The sequence below is a fragment of the Miniopterus schreibersii genome (assembly GCF_964146895.1).
Source record: "Miniopterus schreibersii genome assembly, chromosome: 2".
Taxonomy (NCBI): Eukaryota; Metazoa; Chordata; class Mammalia; order Chiroptera; family Miniopteridae; genus Miniopterus; species Miniopterus schreibersii.
Genome location: NC_138102.1, coordinates 176,528,119 through 176,547,863, shown reverse-complemented (window position 1 = coordinate 176,547,863; position 19,745 = coordinate 176,528,119). Strand labels below are relative to the sequence as shown.

Here is a 19,745-nt window from a genome sequence, read left to right as displayed (position 1 = left end):
TGGTACAAAACGACTGCCAAACAGAGCTGTCCCCTAAAGTCACTAAGTATTAATAGTGGTCATCTCTGGGTGGTGGGAATTAATGTGACTACTTACATTTTTCTATATATTTTTTGTAACTTTGAATAGTTTATAAAGAGCAGGAATAATTTTTATAATCAGCAAATAAAGCTTTTATTATTTAGAAAAGAGAATCACTAAGGCTGAGAGTTTGAACATGGTGGTGAGTGACTACACAGAGGAGAAGAGAGTGGGAAAAAGAAGAGCCATCATGGATCCATGCTTGGGCCCCTACCAGGGGGCTGCAGGGGGCTTAAACACTGTGGAGTATTTCACTCTATCCACAGTAATAATATAAGCATGGGAATGACTTTTCCTAAAAGATTACTTATAGATCTTTTTAATGCATGACAGTTTAAGAATTATGTTTTTACTGTGCTTGAGTTGATCTAATTTATTCAGGAATCATGTTCATACCTTAATTTAATTGGAGAAATGGATTTAACTGGAGCAACTTCTTGCTGATTCTCCTGTCATTACCCCGTAAATTCAATCCAGGATAATCTATTTAAAATTTCTACGTGTGCTGATTCATGATACAGAAAGCCCACTAATCTTCTTTCTTATTAAATATTTCTCAATTATTTAAAATGTTCCAATGCAAATACACACACACACACACACATATAAATAAAAATATATGAATTACCTTCCCCTGTGTCTACACAACTTCCAAAGAAAGAAATTTGACTGAAACAACAATAAAGTAAACTGATTTTTCAGGGCAAAGCCAGCAAAAGAAGGAGCCTGTGACTTCACATGAGAAATGATTGTCCAGTAAAATATCCTCCATGAGCTAATTATCTTAATAGGGATTTTCTTTTCTCTGCAGTTTTCCTTCTGGACCTCTCTTTTGTGACTTACGCCCTTCGTGTCTTCTGTGGAACAACAGTGTTGCTGTAAACATCCCCATAGCAATGCCTTACTAATGTGCAAATCAATGACAAAGGGCCAGTTTCAAGGTTCTGAACTGCTCTAATTACTTGGCCTCCATTGTGCTGTTCATTAAAGGCGACTTCCTCCAACGAACGCCATGCTCCCCTCCACACAGCCCCGCACGCACATCAGGTGCCATGGGAAAAGGACAGCATCATTACGCTCCTCCGCCGAGAGCAGCACAAGGAGGCTGCGAGCCTCCCAGACCGGGTGCGGATTTTTTCCCGTTGGCAACAGGGCTGTAAGTAGCCATTCAAAGGCAGACACACGGTGCGCCGGGTCTGTTTAAGGACAGTAGAGACCCCAAAGCCCGTAACCGGATGTGGCCCTCTTTCAAAGGGCTTCAGATACAAGACACCCTGAGCACGAGCTTCAAGACCAGGCACTGCCATGAGATGGTCTCTAAATGAGACAGAAACGAAGCAGGAAAGGAGCCACGCATTTGAGAGAATGACGCGGAGACCAGGTGCTGCCCACCTCAGCTTTCCCGGGCATTCAGAAGGGGACAGGTTTTCCAAGAGCTACAGAAAATACGCTTTCCTTTTCTCCTGTTGTTCTCTTTCCTTCCTCCCTGCTTTTCTCCTTTCCCGCCCTCCCCTTTCTTCTCCCTCCTGCCCGCCTTCCTTTCCTTTCTCCACCCCTCCTCATTCTCCCCTTTCTCCCATCCTCTCAGCCTCCCCTCCTCACTCCCTGCGGAGAGACCTTTCAGGAGGGGGCAGTGCGTGAGACCGCAGGGAGAACCAGAGGAAAAAGAAACTCCCGCGAAGTTTCATGATCCCTACTGGTAATAAAATGACTTTTCTGCACCATCTTTTCAAAATAAATGACTTAAAAATCCTTGTGCCAAATTTGAAGATTTAAGCATAGTGGAGCCAGGTCCCAGGCACCTTCCTATTACACTTCATTGTTGCTGTCCTCGTTGCCCAGGACAATGAAAAGCAAACTCAATATGCATTTCAATAGACAAACAGACATCTCAGACTTGAAACAGCGCCCCCATGTCAGTGATACGAGGAAGAGCCAGGTTTATGCCCAGAATGACGTTACCCAATCTCTGCAACCCTATGAAAGGCAAATGGCCACCTCTTGTGTTAGTTTTTAAAATGAGAGGATTTCTTCACAGACAGGTCTCATCAACTCTTCTACACCAAAATCTAAATTAATTGATTTTGGCTAAAAGGTTCTGACATTTAGCAAGTCTGATACAAACTGTGCTCTGAGAAGGCTACTCATTCTGACGCTTAATTTGCTTTATTCAACCAAGAAACTGGCAGCGTAAGGTGGCAAGAAGTCAGGCCTCCCTGTAAGGAGGCCCTGAGGGGGAAGCATACAGAAAAGGTGAGCTGATCTGGGTCTGACTCTGCCCTCGTGGGGGCTGCCCCTCCCTAGGGAAAGGGGCTCTGGGAAGGGAAGTGAGGGGTGACGAGGAAGATGAAGCTGCTTCCCATCCTTGCAGCATCCTGCTCCCTGACAGGAAAGTGAGCTGAGCCTGGGGAACTACAGGCCCTCCTGCCCACAGGGTATTGCAGGGCTCTGGATCATGACCAACACTAAGCAGAGCAGTAGTTCTTTGGTGGTACAGTGGAACCACTGCAAGGAGAAAAGGTGCTCTTAACTATACAAACAAAAGCAAAAGGTATGTAGCATCACCTTTTAAGCTGGGCTTTATGTACTGACTGACAGCACTGATAAACTGTGAATCACATAGGTTACCTACTGACAGTCCTCTAGGGAAGGTTAGTACCAGTTAGCAGTTATAGTCTCTGCCATCATGGGATTCACATTCCAAGTAGAAACCAGCTTGCTGTGCAGACGGAGTACAGACAAGGGGTCAGGCTACCAGGCTCTGGTCCTGGCTCTGTCATTAATTTGCTATAAGATCTGGGGCAACATACCTGGCTCTTTAGGTGTGAGGTTCAATGAAGGCATTCGACACAATCTTCTCTAAAATGTTTCTATTTACAATATGCTATAATTATAACACCTAACAATGACTCTGCTGTGATTTTTACAGGTGAACAGTGTCATAAAAGTACTTGAGATAACATTAAAAAGAGCATCAAGTCCTTACTCCTTGGGAGTTTAAACTAGCAGTGTAAAGAGCAGAACATTAGGTAGACAAAGTAAACGTGTACATACCAAACCCCCAATTCTAGGGATGCATGGATAGGAAAGGTGTGATTTAGGGTCAGTACTCGAGCTGTGATTTAAGAGGCAAGGGGTGTGTTATGAAAGGCATATGGTGTCCACTTACCAGCCGGAATACCCCAGAAGTCCACACTGCCCACAGACATCAACCTCAAAGGCATCACTTGAAATCATTAGTCGCTCTAGTAAAAGCATACTGGCTCCATAACCAATTAAACAGTCACGTTCCATTTCTCCAAGACGCAAACCACCATCACGAGATCGGCCTTCAGTGGGCTGCCTTTGAAACAAGTTAAAGAAATGTGTTATCATATTACACAAAGCGGCAGCATCACACGCTGGCTAAGAGCACAGAGCTTTGGAGCAGGGCTCACCTGGATTCAAGTCACTTATTAGACAGTGACCTTGAGCGTGCTGCTCAGCCTCTCAGCTTCATTTGTAAAATGTACATTAGACTGTCTATTCCAAGAGCCTTGAATGAGAAGAGATGTAATCCTAGTGTTTGGTTGCTATTTTTATTATTAAATGGAAATAATAATTACTTAAATAATGATATAATAAAAAATTAACATATAGCATATAAAATACCAGTGCTAGCATTACTATTCCTACTACTACCACTATCATTATTATTAGGGAGGGATGTCTTTTGAGCATTTTCAGAGATATCTCAGTTCTCTGTTATCTAAAATCAGAAAAACTGAGCAGAACAGAGTGTGGAAGAAACCCAGGTCCTCCAGTAGTTACTCCCAGGGCTCCAGAGAGGAGCTTTACTATTAAACAAATTAAACATGAAAACAAATTAAACATGAAAAGAAGCAAATGGATTTTTATAAAATTTGGAATAGATCAGGAATCATCTGGAGCCAGATGGGAGGTTCCCCAGAGACCTACTCCCCCAGCGCCCAGTGTGTGTCCCATTCAGGTCCTCCCTTCATGTATGAAAATGCTCCATTCCTCCGTATAGGGGAGCACTTGAACTGGGCAGCTATTAGCCGTCTGAATGGACTACCTATGGCTTATGTTTCTGCTGGGCTTGAGAATACTTTAAAAGGTTAAAAATCCAGGATCCAGAGATGTAGGTAAAATTAGGGGATTCTGAAACACTTAGGCAACCCGACCTAGGTACTGGTGACACAAATTATCAAATTATATGTGTGTGTGACAAATTATCAAATTATATGTGTGTGTGTGTGTTTGCGTGCACGAGAGAGAGAGAGAGAGAGAGAGAGGAGGAGGAAGGAGGGGAAGACACGAGCACCCTGGCTTATTTTGGAGCAACACTCCTTGGAGGGAGTCTGAGCCGGGGTAGACCATATTACTATATTCCCTAGCATCTTTTAATCTTTTTTGTTGTTGCTGCCAGTTTTCCAAAAGAGTTAAGAAGGTAAACACATGATTGCCAGCACATGCTGAAATTTTAACTTTTGTTGCTGATAGTTACAATAGGAAACCAATTTAAGTTGTATATTATTTGTTGAAAGAAAATCTACATATGAAAACTTACAAGTAGATCTCAATGAACACACTATAGTGGAAGCTTCATAACTGAGCACAACTAGCAGATAAAAACATCGGTATGTTTTTATCTGCTAGTAGAACCACCCAGGGATAGGGGAAGGATCCCTCTACCTGTGGTGGCTGGACAAGTGAAGGAGGTAAGATCACATGTGGGCAGAACCCAAAACTTGGATTTTAACCAACTGAGATAAATAACTATAGACAAATGCACTCCAGGCTGTCTTCATATGGAATACACAAAAGTAATACTAAAGTAATAATTTTTTTATACAACAAAGCAAAACATAGGAAATAACTGCTTTGACATTTATATTACTCTGAAATAGTTTTTGGATGTTGTAAATGAAATCCGGAGGGGACAGCATTCAGGGAAAGATGCACCTAACCCAAGTGGGGTCTCAATGTTGAAGTCATTACTGTCTTGAAAATCTCAAGTTCTCTTCCCTCTTCTGCAATTTAAGCCCGCACATGCCTATCATTTCAACAGGCATGTGCATTTGCTCAGTTTTACATGGTCAAGGGATTGAGTCATCCATCTACACCTCTCCCTTGGTTTGGGGGAAAAAGACCAAAAAAAACACCCCACCCAAATACTAGCTGCTCTGTCCTCTGCTCCCTCCACAATATTATAACATCTAAGCAGTGCTCTGTGAAAGTGGGCAGGGGCCTGGCTATTTACTGAGCATCTCCTATGGATCGGAACTGTATACGGCCTAGACTCAAACACCTGGCATTCATGAGCATGCTGTGTAGTGGGTATTACTGTCTCTACTGCATCTGTGAGGACACTGAAGCCAAGGCAGGTGAGTGGTTTGTCCAAGGCTCTGGCAGCACCACAAGGTAGAGATGAGCTCACATCTATGTCATTCGGACTCGAGGCCTATGTTCCCTGCCCTGACCCAGGGCTCCTCCACCTTGGTGGCAGTGCTACACTGAGCTGGGTAATTCTTTGAGGCAGAGGTTGTTCTGTGCATTGCAGGATGTTTATCAGCATTCCTGGCCCTGTGTTTCCCAGTCGTGACATCCCAAAATATTTTCAGACATTGTCAAATGTCCCTTCGGAGGCAAAACTGCCCTGAGTTGAGAACCACTGCCTTAGACTATGCTTCTTCAACTGGAAAATGTAGTACTAAGAACACATAAAACTAAGTATTTGTAAAAGCCCTTTCCCAACAATTATGCCCATTCATCAACACACAGACATTGGGCTTGGAATTGAGGATACACTGGAGAAGAGGCATACATGGACCCTGGAGCCTATTCAAATAAGCATGCAAGTACAGGTGCCGTAAGCTCCAATCACAGAAGTTTTAAAAAAATGACAGCTGTGGCTTAGTCTACCAAATAATGTATGCATGTTTTCTGTGAACGCATGGGAGCGTGCAGGTGTACTGATAAGCATGTGCATGTGTAAAATGTATCTACATTCTTATAAAGGAACTGTTTTGAACAGGATCATATTTGCAAACTGGTATACAATAAATGATTAGTTAGAAGACTACTGTCAAGACGTACGGAAGGTTTGTTCTTGTGTCTGCGGAATGATTTTTAATTGGTTGCTATTTTTTTCACGTTAATCAGACATATATAATTTTTGTTCGTATCTAACACCCCAAAATTTGATATCTCCGGGAAACAGAAACTTCGTTGAGTCTGCTTATTGCTATAGTAGGAAATACAGGCAGGCTCAACTGCACTGTAAATTCTTTCTGTAAGTGCTCCTCTCTTACCTGGTAAGGACAGCTCGTGGTCCCCGGGCCCGGGCATGCATCTTATCCAGCACCATGTGTTTCAGCTTCTGATAGTACACAGGGCCAAAATAGATGTATGCTTCCAAGGGCTCACTGAAAGAAAGGTCAGAGTTTTGGGTTAAGAAACTAAGTCTGGGTTAAAAGGAGAGATGGCCTTTTCCAGGTCTCAGCTCTGGCAGGTCCTTGTTTGTTTATGAACACGTTTATGACCACATGAAAGAGAATGATTTTCAGTCTGCAATAAATGAAGAGGCTACATCTGAAAATATAAAAGTACCATGAATACATTAAAAGGCACACTGTTCAATTAAGAAATAAAAATTTAAACAGCTTGAGAAAGAGTGTAGATAGGCCAGTGCCTCCTTCACTGCCACCACCCTGGTCAGGCCACATCCTTTCTTGCCCGGACAACTGCAGATAATCTTCTAGTTGGTCTCCCTGCTTCCACTCTTCTCCCTCAACAATCTCTTCTTCACGTAACAAGCCAGAACGATTCCTTCTAAAATGTAAATCGCAGCGGGTCATTCTTCTGCTCTAAATTTCCAGTGGTCTCCCATTATACTCAGAATCTGTATCACCCACATTTTGTATACAGCCACAAGGTCCAATGTAATCCAGCTCCTGCCCACATCGGACTCATTTACTATTTCCTTTCTCCATCGCTCATTCTACTCCAGTAACACTGGCCTCTCCGCTGTTCCTCAAATGCAGCAAGCTTGTCGGCCTCAATACCTTGGCTCTTACTGTTTCCTCTTCCTAAAGCATTCTCCAAGCAGGTATTCACATGGCTCTGTCACACACTTCACCTCCTCAGAGACTTTCCCTGATCACCTGTCTAAAAGAATCCTCCTTCCACTCCAGTACTGCTGCACCCATGCATGTCTCAACTATTACACTGATTTTATTTTCTTCAGAGCACTTATCACCATTTGGTATTACTGGACACATTGATTATTTTTCTGATTATTGCTGGTCTTCCCCACAAAAAGTAAACTCCGCAAGACAAGCACTTTGTCTCTTTTGTCACTGTGGTCCCAGCACTAAAGACCCTGCCTGGCATATAACTGATGCTCCGTAAATGTCTGTTACAGCCGACTTCATGACTCTTTAGAAATACTGTAGTAAGAGTTTAAAGGAGTGAATACTTAAGTGCTTTGACAGAAGAAACCTTTTTTCTTAAGTCTGGAGCAAGAGTAGCCAGGGGATTGATGATTTAAAGTTTTTTTTACTGCCCCAGAACTTCCTTCCTGAAAAGAAAGGAAGCATCTACCACAGGCCACATAATCCGTGACTTAATCCATACAAAAACCCAGGGAGGAAGATATGGTCATCCCTACTTTAATTTGAAGAAATAGGCACAGAGGGTTCATGAGATTAAAAAAGAGCTGGTGAGTGATGCAGGAAGATTCAAATCCAGGGCTCTCCCTACCATGCCTGCCAGTCTTGAGCAAAGTAAATTTGGGCTACAGCATGATGTAAGAGTGGAAAGAGCAAAGGAAGCAAAAGGCATGGCAGAGAGACACATACGTGCATTTGCCCCTGCATGCTTGTTATATCTTATAATACTTTCAGTATCATTAGCAAAGGCTTTTGCACCTATCAAGCCATTCCACTGGAATAAACACAACTGGATTCTTGGAAGACCCAGAGTGGAGTGGAAGGCACAACAAACAGGGTGTCAGGAGACCCAAATTTTGTCTCAGTCTGTCACATAGTAATTATATGACCTCTTTATCTCAGTTTTCTCAGTTGTACAACAAAGTGGTCGGACCAATTTTCTTTCTAGCTCTAACAATGAATGATTCTACTCCTCCGTGGTATGGCTGCTCATGGTAGAACTCATGGAACTCTGCTACCATGCCATCATCAACTGAATAAAGTCATATGCAATTTTTCCTCCTAGCTATGCTCAAGAATGGGACAAAAGGTGAAAGCTGATGAGTGACTATGTTTGCAAGCCCTCTGCAGAACTCCAAGATAAATGGGAAAGAAATGAAAACACCAGCTGGGGGTGCAGAGGACAGTGATGTAGACATAGCTCACAGCTATCTATAGGAAGCAGAGCATAATCATCCAAATCTTTCAGTAAAATTATGTTCAGAAGGTCCCCCAAAATGGTTCGCTGGTTTTGCACACTCCCTGGTCAACTTCTGCATTATTTCTGGATGAGAAGCAAAGACTGAGATGGTCAGTTTAGCAACGACAACTGCATTTTTGACATGGACCATTACTTTTTCCCTGTAATGTGATTTTCTCTAACATCTCAAGTATAATACACCTAAAGAAAGCCATATTATCACAGTCTGGAGAAATCATTTTAGAAAGCACTCCACACTTTTAACAGATATGTATTTTGATCATTTTAATCACATCTGGTTAGCCTATTTGCAGCACTGAAATCAAGCTGTGTGTTCCCACACCTGCTTCCACACTGAGGTTCAGGTTTAAACCCTCAGAAGATTGGTATAAACACTATATCCCAGAGGTTTCTCTGGCATAAAAACACATAAGGGTGTCTTAATTTAAACAACTGACTTGATCCTTTAAAATCATATGCCAGTGAAGCTTCAAAACCTTGTCCTTCATGATAATTCTAGGGATATCCATTTCTCCCAGATTAAAAGGAAGACCCAATGCTCTGCTGCGTGACCTGCTCTCCCCTTTCCTCAGCCTCACTTGAGGCTGAACCACTGCGTCCTCACTGCATGCAGCCAGGCTGGCCTCTCCCAGTTCCCAGAACTTACCAAGATCCCTTGTAAGGTGTTAAATAAGCTTTTCCTCTGCATGAAACTTCAAATGCTCCACTCATTCTTCACACCTCTGCTGAAAAATCTACCTCCTCACAGGGGTCCTCTAATCTATTCTTTTGTATTCATTCTGGTGAGAGCTACTTGCACTTGTATTATTTGTTTTCATTCCTTTATTCAACAAATACTTATGGAGTGTGTGCCGTGTGTCAGGCTCTGTGCTAGACACTGGAAATAAAACAGTAAGCAAGACAGACAAGCCCTGCTCTCATGGAGGTTACACAGTACTTGGGGAGCCAGACGATATTGTATAGTATTATTACACAGCATATTTGATAATGATGAATGCTACAGAGAAAAATAAAGCTGGAAATGGGCAAGACTGGATTGCAGTTTTAAATGAAGTGGTCAGGGTAAGCCTTGCTGAGAACTTTTATCTGTTATTTTTTTAACATCTAGTAACAAATCTCAACAGTCAGCTCCATAGGTCATGGACCATGTCCATTTTGTTCACTGTTATAAACTTAGTAATAGCTCATGTTCGGTACTTAACACATCCTGAATCTGTGAAAGTGCAAACGTTAGGCCTTAGGCCTCTGACAGAGCACTAATTATTTGGCATTCATCATATTAATACAGAGTAAGTTCAATAGCTACGGAATTTTGCATTATATGTAATTGATTTGTTTTCTAAAAGTTGTGTAGAAATCCTATTTTGGTAAATTACAGGTTTTCTACTTTTTAAATGATAGCCCCACCTGTAAAACAGCACTTCTTAATTTATCAGTTTTCTAAGTTTAGATTTTTTTTTCTCCCCCTCCCCATTTTATTGAGATATAATTGACATAAAAATTATGCAACTTTAAGGTATATAACATGTTGATTTGATATACTTATATATTGCAAAATGATTACCATCATAGCATTAGCTCACACCTCCATCATAAATCTAGATTTTCTTGTATCAGATTTCTTAAAGGAGTAAAGCTGAATGTCTTAAGGGCTCTTACCTCTTATCCTAATAAAATCATACTTTTACTTTAATACACCTAAACACTCACCCTGTGATGCCAGATGTAACATAGTCTTTCCCCAGGTAGTTATAGCCATGGCGAACCAGGTCTTCACACACATCCTTCACTTTACTGCCTCCAAAAGCAGTGCCGTAGTGGAATCTGCCATCTAACACGCCTGCCTTGCCTGCCAACAGCTCAATTAACTTTCCCACCTGTGGGATGTGAACAAATTAAGTGAGTGCCTTCCTGGGGTATATAAATCCTGTTTGTTCATTTAGCTTTGGCCTATTTTCCCAAAGAATTATGAGATGACGATTACTACTAAGAGTGATAAATTAATAGCGGTAAATATTTATCGCGCTCTTACTGTGTGACCAACTGTTGGAAAAGCCTGACATGTGTGATCTAAGTATATGCCTCCCCAAACTGCTACGAGATAGGGATATCTCGTAGGGATATCCATTTCTAGGATACTTCCCTGACTTTACATATGAGGAGACCGAAGAACACAGAGGTTAGGCGACTTTCCCAAGTCATACAGCCGGTAAGTGGTGGAGCCAGGATTATAAAACAATAACCACAGAAAGGGAAGTGCACTAGGTTCAATACAAGGGGTTCTTTTTGCTGAGAAGTAAGCTTGCCACTCAGAAGACTGGAAACGGCAAACCTGCTGCACATTCCCTCTGTAGAGGACAGTAGTCCCACATTGTCAGGAACTAGGAACCTACTTATTTGACTAAGGGTCAAAGGGCCCTTTCTAAAAATCAATTTCAGGGTCCCATCACCTCCACTAACTACAAACCAACTGCCAACTCTCTTCCTTAAAAGCAGTACCTCTGAAAAACATACTGACCGTCATTCGTGATGGGAAGCCGTGAGGGTTCATTATGATGTCCGGGCAGATGCCGGAATCACAAAACGGCATGTCTTCCTGTGGGACGATCAGGCCACAGACACCTGGGGGAGAGAAGATTTCATGCCATGTAAAGCAAACTGGCAGAAAGGAAGAATGTGGAACTTATTGGGATCTCCCTGCCGCGATCTGTATTTCCACTGCTCTCAAACCTTCCCCATGCCTCTATCATTGAGGATCAGGCAATTTCCAACAATCCAGCTAGATGAGCAGTTCAAAAAGGCTGTCCTTGCAGAAAGGCAGTGCAGCCTGCAGCCGGCCCTGCTGGCACAGTTCACACTGGTGCTGTCAGGCTGCTTGCCCAACCTCTCGTGCCCGAGATGGAAGAGCAGCGACCTCACTGGGCCCTAGTCCCGTCAACGTCCCTGGAACTTGAAGTCAGCATCAATTTCACTCCTTGTCAGCTTGTCCACGATCTGCTACATATTCGTACCCAAATCACAGGAATCCAAGTTCTCTGACCACCAAACACAACTGATTGAATGAGGGGTGTGTTTAAACTGTGGTTTTAAAAACCTGTGACAAGAAGTACTCGTTTGTGGCTGACATGCTAATGGGTCTCTTTAGTGGCTGCAGAGTGCTGGCTGGTTGGCTGATTTTTTCCAAGGCTTCCCTGGCTCAGTCTAAACTGCCCTAAGGAATTTTAATTCCTATAGCTTATAACATATTAGAAAAGTGATCTTTGATTGAAGTTGTGAAGTTGAACAACAAAATTAAATATCAAGTTATTCTTGGAAAAAAGACTAAAATTAGAAATGTATTCTATGAATGAAAACAGAACAAAGCAAAAACCTACCAACTCCATGCATACTACTGATAGTCTCTTAAATTAACTGTATTTTATTTCTCCCTTAATAGTGTTGTAACTTGTAGGGAATTTTGTTGATCAAATAATTGGTAATTCCTCTTATTTCCTTTTCTTGGTAGGAGGAATAGGGGTATAATTCAGACTGTTAACCACAATCTATGTAACTTAGAACTGGAAAACTAGCATACAATGGCAATGGACCAAAAAATGCCTTTATATTTATTAAGAAAAAATTCCTTTTCCCATGTACATAAATTAACTATCTGTACTTATTGAAAAGAAACTGCTCGCAAAGAAACTTTTCATTGCTCAGTTTGATTTCTACTTAATTACTCAAACTATTTTAAAATAAAAATTTTTGAGAGGTTCAAATAAATAGAATTCCATCGGCCTATTTAATGTTGGTTATTAATATTCTGATTTCTAGTGGCTGCCAACAATATGGCAATTAGATTTGTGGAGTTGAATTCCAATGTATGTAGGTACTTTAACTGGCTTTTTGGTTGAAATTGCATCGTTTATTATAAAGAAAGTATGCTTTCCTACATGGAGAACAGAAATATTCAGTTCACTTTATTTCAAGTTCAGCTACAATGTGTTAGAATTTAAATCAAGCAGAGTGTGTGACGCTTCTTCCTTCCCTCAGAAGAAAATCTATCTTGTCCACACTGAAATTATCTGACAAAACACTAGGGCTACTGGGAAATTTGCTCTGAAAGAAATGAAATTGTAAATCTAGGTGCACCCATAACAACACTGTTTGGCAGTGAACAAAATGTTAAAAACAGCAATTCCTCAAGAGGCCGGTCCTGGGATGTGCTTGGGTGAGAGTGTCATTTTAGTCAGTGAGGAGGTGGAGGGTTCAACTATATCCCTTAAAAAACAAACCAAAGGAAAATGCCAGCACCCCTTCAGCAGCAGTTCACAAGGGGGTGCCTGCAGCTGCTCAGGGGAAAGCTGCTTGCTCACCCTCCAACAAGAGAAGGTGGGAGTGAGGGGCAGGAGGTACCAAACCCAAGGAGGAAGCATGGCATACTTACACTGGAGACAGTAAGGAGAGAGAGAATTTGCATTTTGCATTTTCAATTTTAGCCAACAGGTTAATTCCAGCAAATGTAACTTTATTTTGTTATTAAATTGAAAGCAATGCTCTTTCCCCTGAAATCTGAATCTCTAATAACACTGCTTAAAATCTGATTGATATTTAGCATAGAGCTTCCTTTTGGGGAAGTTATTTTCTTACTAACTCTTTTCTGATACTGCATTTAAAAATACATATACGTAACTTTCAGATTTTTTCATTCCATTATAGGAACTGCTTTGGCCACATCTGAATCAAGGGCACCTGTAAGCCAAAAATTAAATCTTAGCTAACTTAAAATTACTTTAGGCTCTGAAACCCTTTTATATGCCAAGATGGTTCCCATAGCAGACAGCCCTGTGTTGTTTGTTTTGTGTGAAAGTGAATGATAAAAGATCCATGAAATCGACACAGAAAGCCAGAACAGCAGAAAGAACTGAGGGCTCTCCATCATTGCGGCTTCTACCCTCTGCTGACTTGCAGAACAATGGAAGCTACACATCCAACTGCAGATCTAACACAGCTGTGCATTTCATTAGATGAAGAGCACTAGTGACACAAGTAAATAATTAACTTATTCTGGTCCGCTGACTGTGCTTATGAGACCAGTCATAGCTGACAGATTTTAATACAAGTTAACACAAAGAAACCATAATGAGCTTAGAAGTTAAAACAAAATATTTAGACAGAATTTGATGATCTCAAATCTCAACTTAGACAGATGATTTTTAAAAGTTTGCATTTTACTGAATTCATTAAGGGAAAAAGAGAGTTCACAATCTTAAAACCAGATTTTTTTCTTAATAAAAGAAATGGTATTTCTCTGTTTCAGAATTATTCAAATCCTTAATCAAAGCACGAAGCTTTCTTTTATTTTCAAATTTTAAAAATGTAATTTATTTCCAGGGACAGAGCATAAAATCTCTTTCTATATTTAAACTCTTAAAAGTTACAGTCACTTTTCTTTAGCGCTGGTTTAAAAATGTAAATGATATGCAGTACGCTTCAGTGTGTTAATACTCCCTGGATCTTTGAAAAGCGGATGGACTAGAAATAAACCATATCTAATGGAAGCTGTTGCAAAACAATTACTGATTCATACCTCAAATGCTTACACAGCATTTCAGATTTTAAAATAAAATTTCATCCCCTGGCTCATGCCTGTGTCTCAACCCCATTGTATATAGCACAGCCTCCTGGCAGTGAAATGCAAATACACCACTCTAACAGGCCCAGAAACATTTAATGCACTCATAGGGGCCACTGGGAATTAGATCATAGACTATACTACAAAACTTTTAATAAATGAAAATAGATAATTAAAAAAACTGGCACACAAAAAGAGCCGAAAGGTTCTACAGATACCCAGTCAAAATAAAATTACTCTATCTAATTTCAAGTTGTAAAGGTGAGAATTTACAGAGTCTAAAGAAACCACAAGTCTGACCGCCAAGCCACTCAGGAAAGGCAAATGTGGGACCCACTGTCACAGTTCCCTCAGTGTCGTGCCCCAGACACTAGAGGCTCTTACACCAATTTGTTATTTCCATGGCCCACCAGAAAAACATATAAGTCATTTTAAGAATAGTTTTACTCAGCAAAAATCCAGTTAATCTGATGAATCATTCTTAGAAAGCATTTTTAATTATAAATAGCAAATGATTTGTTCAAAAGTTATTTTTGGCTTTTTTAAAAAACTAGTTTTAGTGTAATGGTCCTATCTCAATTCAAATAGAAAAAAAGAAAGTAAGGACTCAATAAAAATGGTAAGGGAAAACTAAAGCATTCTAATACCACATCAAGATAGGCAAGCAGTAGCAAGTGCAGAAGAGAACTTAGTAATTTTTGATTCAAGAGCTGTTCCGATGTGACTTCAATGCATTGGCAATCCACTAGCAAATGGTTTTCAACTTTGTTGACAGCCAGGTCCCATTTTAATATCATACTGTTTCACCTTTTAACTTAAATTTCCTTTAGCAGTTCTACATTCCACATATAACCACTTTGGGATTAAATGTACCACTCTGAGGTTGATATATGTTCTCACTCTTCCTTTTCTGAGCAAGGGAGAGATAATCATTTCCCTCAATTACCAAGCATATGCTATGTGACAAGTGCTGTGATGGAGATGGGGACATATGAGAGGCTCAGGGATACAACTCCACTTGAGAGGAGTCCTACACAGATTAATCTGACTGAATATTGAAAATGAGAACAGTTATACAATTCAGCTTGCCACATTCTAATGCTCTACTTTCTGCAGGCACCTGTTAGACAAGGCTATTTATTCTGCTCAGTTTAACACACTGCACGAAACGAAGGGTGAAATGATGCTGTGATTTCCCTCTATCAGTCACAGTGCAGGAATAGGGCTGATGTTTAGTAAAGGAGTGACCACTGTGCAATGCCTGTTCTTAATGAGGTTCACAAATGTTTGTGTGTGTGGGGGGGGTGTCATCTGTAAAAGACTAAAAACCTCCTGGACTCTCAGATCTATGTAGGGCACGAGATCAAGGAATCGGGTGACCTTAATTTGACTCTGTGCTGTTCAATTGACATTGTGTTTCCTAGGGGGAAAAGCACCACTTTCTGGCAAGCCTTAGTCGTTTGGTCTTTGTAATGGGAATAATTAGCACCTATCTCATGAGGCAATTGTGTCAAAAGAACAGATGAGAGGTACTAATGTCTGAGAGGTACTTTAAGGTCCTTAGAGAAAGGCAGCATCTAAATCCAAGGAATTATTATTATATAAGAAACCTAATTATTCTCAGCAGGAAGCAAACTAGCAAAGCGAAGGAGACCACCTTAATGAATGGAAGGAGCAAGTGCAGTCGCACTGAACTGGCTGAAGAGGCAGAAAGGAAGCTCACCCGGTGGGGCTGTGCAGACCATTTCACAAGATCAGGACAGTGTCTCCTAGTAACTTAAGAACTGCGCAGCACTTGGACTGAGCATTTCTGGTGTGGAAGTTTACTGCTGATGAATATAGTGGTAAATGGGGCCAAAGAAACAGCAGGAATGTTTTCAAGTTTGACTGTTCGTATTAAGCAAGAAATGTTTTTGCTTTGAATAAACTCATCTCCACAGGCCTTTATATATTCAGAAATGTAAATCTCTAAATCAAAATGTGAAAGCTAACACAGGTGGTAGCTCCCTTTCTTCCTTTCCCCCTTCCAGTGACTGAATTAACCTTTTATTTTTCTCACCACCACCTTAAATAATCCCAAGAGGGAGAGGAGACAAAAACTGTTGAATCATATTAGCTTTGCTCTGCTGTTGAATCGCTTCCAGATCTATCACATCACTTGCCAGATCCCGGCTGACATAATTTTAATTCGGCTCTTCCTTACGTGTTAACAGATAAATAATGCATAAGAAAACTTGATTAGCTTTCTTATTAAAACATCACTCTAAATGAGAGGAGGCGCTAGAAGACAATACAGTTTTTACATGGCTTTCCCATGAGCAGTTGAATGGTTTGATGTGATAAATTTGCATAGTCTGAAGCACACAAAGGGCTGATTAATTGAAACGCTTACAATGCTTCTGGAAGCAGCTATTGTAAAACAATAACCATAGGAACTTTACAAAATACACACGGCTGAATGTGTCAAGAGCTTAATAAAATGTGTTGAGGCTACACTATTTGGAAACAAAGTTGGAGATTTTTATTCTGGGCCATAAAACACTAAACATCCTAATTTCAAAGCTCTGGTTGGATATTTACTGAAAGGTCACAGGGTTACAGGCTAGCTACTGAAGACCAAAATTTGTTCTTAAAATAGTAAATGAAATAAAATTTCCTTATAATGAAGTGTCTATGTGGACAAAATAATCCTGATTTCTAACATTAAAGCAACAGCTGCCAGAATTCTTTTTGGACCCAAACTCTGACAGATCGTTTGGCATCACTCACCTTAGCTTGGGGCTCACACTATTAGCTCCACTGGCGCCCTTCTCCCCTCCCACATAGAATCTTTCATTCAAGCAGGATCAAGCAAAGTAGGGAGCCAAAGATATCCGACTTTGAAGCTTCAGTGTAGCAGAGAGGATTTTAGATGCTCTCAAGTGCTACATGAGTACAAGGTGTTATTATTATTACTTTAAATCAGAGTCTTTTCATTTTCTCAGTTTTAGAAAAGATAATCTAGAAAAAGGAAATAAATGAAGGTGTGGAAAAGCAGTTTTTACCCAAACCTTGTTTAACAATTAAACTTTCTTCTCGGCTTTCTGCCACACACAAATTTACATTTTCCTACTTCCCATAGCCTCTTCATACCTACGGTGTAAAGATTCCTTAATGTGTTGGAAAGTCAGGTCAGGTTTTGGTTTCTTCTAATAAACAATCAAAATCTTAATAAATCAATTCAGCAGGTTGTTGAACAACTTTTAAAATGCAAAGTGAAAGCATGTGACCTTATAATGGAAGTTTGTTGAACAAGAGAGGGTCAAAGATGAATCTTCCAAACAATTTTACCCATAAATGTGTAATCCTTGTGAACCAAAGACACCCAGAACCGGTCCGTGGAAAGCCTGCATTTTGATAAGGCTATACAGTACTTCTATTTTAAAACAAAGGCTGACTTTACTCTATTTAAACGAGCCATCTGAGGATTTAGGGGGAGATGCCGATGCTATTATCTCAGATTTGCAGTTATTAAAAAGCTGTTTGCCAGAACACTCTTACTCAAATACAGTTCTTCCTCTCCTTAGGAATACTATTTGGTATTGCTGCCCGATTCTGTGATCTACAGGACCTTTGTTGAGGTGCTAATCCTTTTTCACATGAGAGGCTGAGAAATGTTCTTTCAGGGAAGTGATATATTGCTTCCCCCCCACACATCAAAGGAGCCCACGGTTTCCTCCTTCACTCATTGTGAATGGCAGCAAAAGAGGAAAATATAATAATTTGTTTTGCCTGAGCACTGAAATGACACTTGGGAATTCCTTAGGCTAACAGAAAATTTTTGTTAAAGAAATTTTAAAAAAAGAGCAGGAAATCTGCTCATCCCTCTAATAAGTGAACTAAGCATCAGAAAAATCACGGCTCAAGATAAAGATGTCTGCTTTTGATGAGTTACCTGGACATAGAACTGATTATACCAAAGTTCAAGAGGCTTACATAAGTTATTTTGATTTTAATAAACAATCTAGTTCCAAACATTATATGTGGATGTCTCTTCCCATCTTTTTAAAAAAAGTATGTCTTTATTGATTTCAGAGAGAGGAAGGGAGGGGGAAAGAGAGAGAGAGAAACATCCATGACGAGTCATTGATCGGCTGCCTCCTGCACGCCCCCCATCGGGGATTGAGCCCGCAACCCTGGCATGTGCCCTGACAGGGAATCAAATCACAATCTCCTGGATCATAGGTCAATGCTCAACTGCTGAGCCATGCCGGCCAGGCTCTCTTCCCATCTTTAACTCTTTCTACAAATGAATTAAGAAAGGATATGAAGAGAAAGCATGAAGAACATTCTAGGCCCATGTTCTATTCTACTTCCCTCTATGGAGCATCATTATGCATCTATCAAGTAAGTCGTGGCTTCACTCTAAGGTACCTAGAAGTCTAGGACACTTGGGGAGGAGATTAAGGCTTTAGGGTTTTAATATTTACCTCCAACTAAAATTAAAACTAAAAAACTTTCCTTCCCTTATAAACAAACACACAACAAATTAACAATTTTGGTGCACAGACGGTTATTACTAAATCATCTCACCTTTCCCAGTACATTGCATTTTACTAAAGAATGGACCGTTCTAAACATTCCTGAGCAAAGGCTTAGCTCCTTTTCGAGGGAGCTGACTCTCTGTGCATTTACTGATGAGGTACATAATGGACTTCAAGAAGAATTTTGAATTTCTCGTTAGAAGACTGCATTGAAATTCCCTTACCTAAGAAATGTGCTGTGAGCGAGCTCTGACTGCTTCTCAGGCTGCAGTAGTCTTTAGGTTAACTGAGACACCCTCTTCTTACGAAACACTTGCTCCTTCCTGCATACTTGGCTCTGCTTAGTCAACCTCCATTCCTGAGGTCACAGAAGGCAATGCTGCTTATTGGGTCTGTCACATTTTTAACAGCTACTGATTAAACACTTTCACTTCTTCAGTGGGACTCCTCTGGTCAATTACATCCAATCTTTGCTTATCACACAGTACTGATATTGATCCCCAACTACTTAGTACTGATTCTCCTGCTCCAGTTCACCCACTCATTCTGCCCTCTTCAACTTTCCTCAGCTCTTTTACAACATATAAACCACTGCTGTTTAGTTTCCTCTTCACATTTGTTTCATTTGGCTACTAATTATCCTACAACCTTTGAAGTGTTCAGGCTTGGGCAGGATAGACACTCATGTTCTGTGGAATTAAATCTTCAAGTCTCCTCTGATTGTTAGAAAGGATATTTTAAGAGGCACTAGGTGCAGAAATTCAATCTATACGCTATGCGTACACAAAAAGAATCTCTAACAATAGCTCTGTCAAAATCAACTTTTAACGAAAGAAAAAAATCAGGCAATCCTCAGGGCCATGTTGCTTTCTGAACACCAAGAATAAAAATTAATGCTCTAAATGGACAGGGTGAAAAGAGGTGGGCATAAAGATACACTAAATCAAAATAATCTTTACATTTTTTCACATGTGTTAGTTTGCAGGTGTTGCTACAAAGAAAAAATAGTATTTCCAAATAATTCTCCATGTCAAGAGTGAAAACAGTTCAGCCAACTACTGGTCTTACTCTGGCACGTATCCAAACCAATCAGA

General features: G+C 40.5%; 1 protein-coding gene across 7 annotated transcripts in view; it reads right to left on the bottom strand.

Moving 5' to 3' along the window:
* POLR3B (RNA polymerase III subunit B) overlaps positions 1–19,745 on the bottom strand; it is a 98,038-nt gene that overhangs the window by 1,847 nt on the left and 76,446 nt on the right. For all 7 annotated transcript variants that reach the window (XM_081128737.1, XM_081128743.1, XM_081128738.1 and 4 more), the window contains 4 exons: positions 11,033–11,136; positions 10,225–10,391; positions 6,396–6,509; positions 3,251–3,424 (listed from right to left, as the gene is read on the bottom strand). In XM_081128737.1, the coding sequence (XP_080984863.1) occupies positions 3,251–3,424; positions 6,396–6,509; positions 10,225–10,391; positions 11,033–11,136 (559 nt within the window). The remainder of the gene's footprint in view (positions 1–3,250; positions 3,425–6,395; positions 6,510–10,224; positions 10,392–11,032; positions 11,137–19,745) is intronic.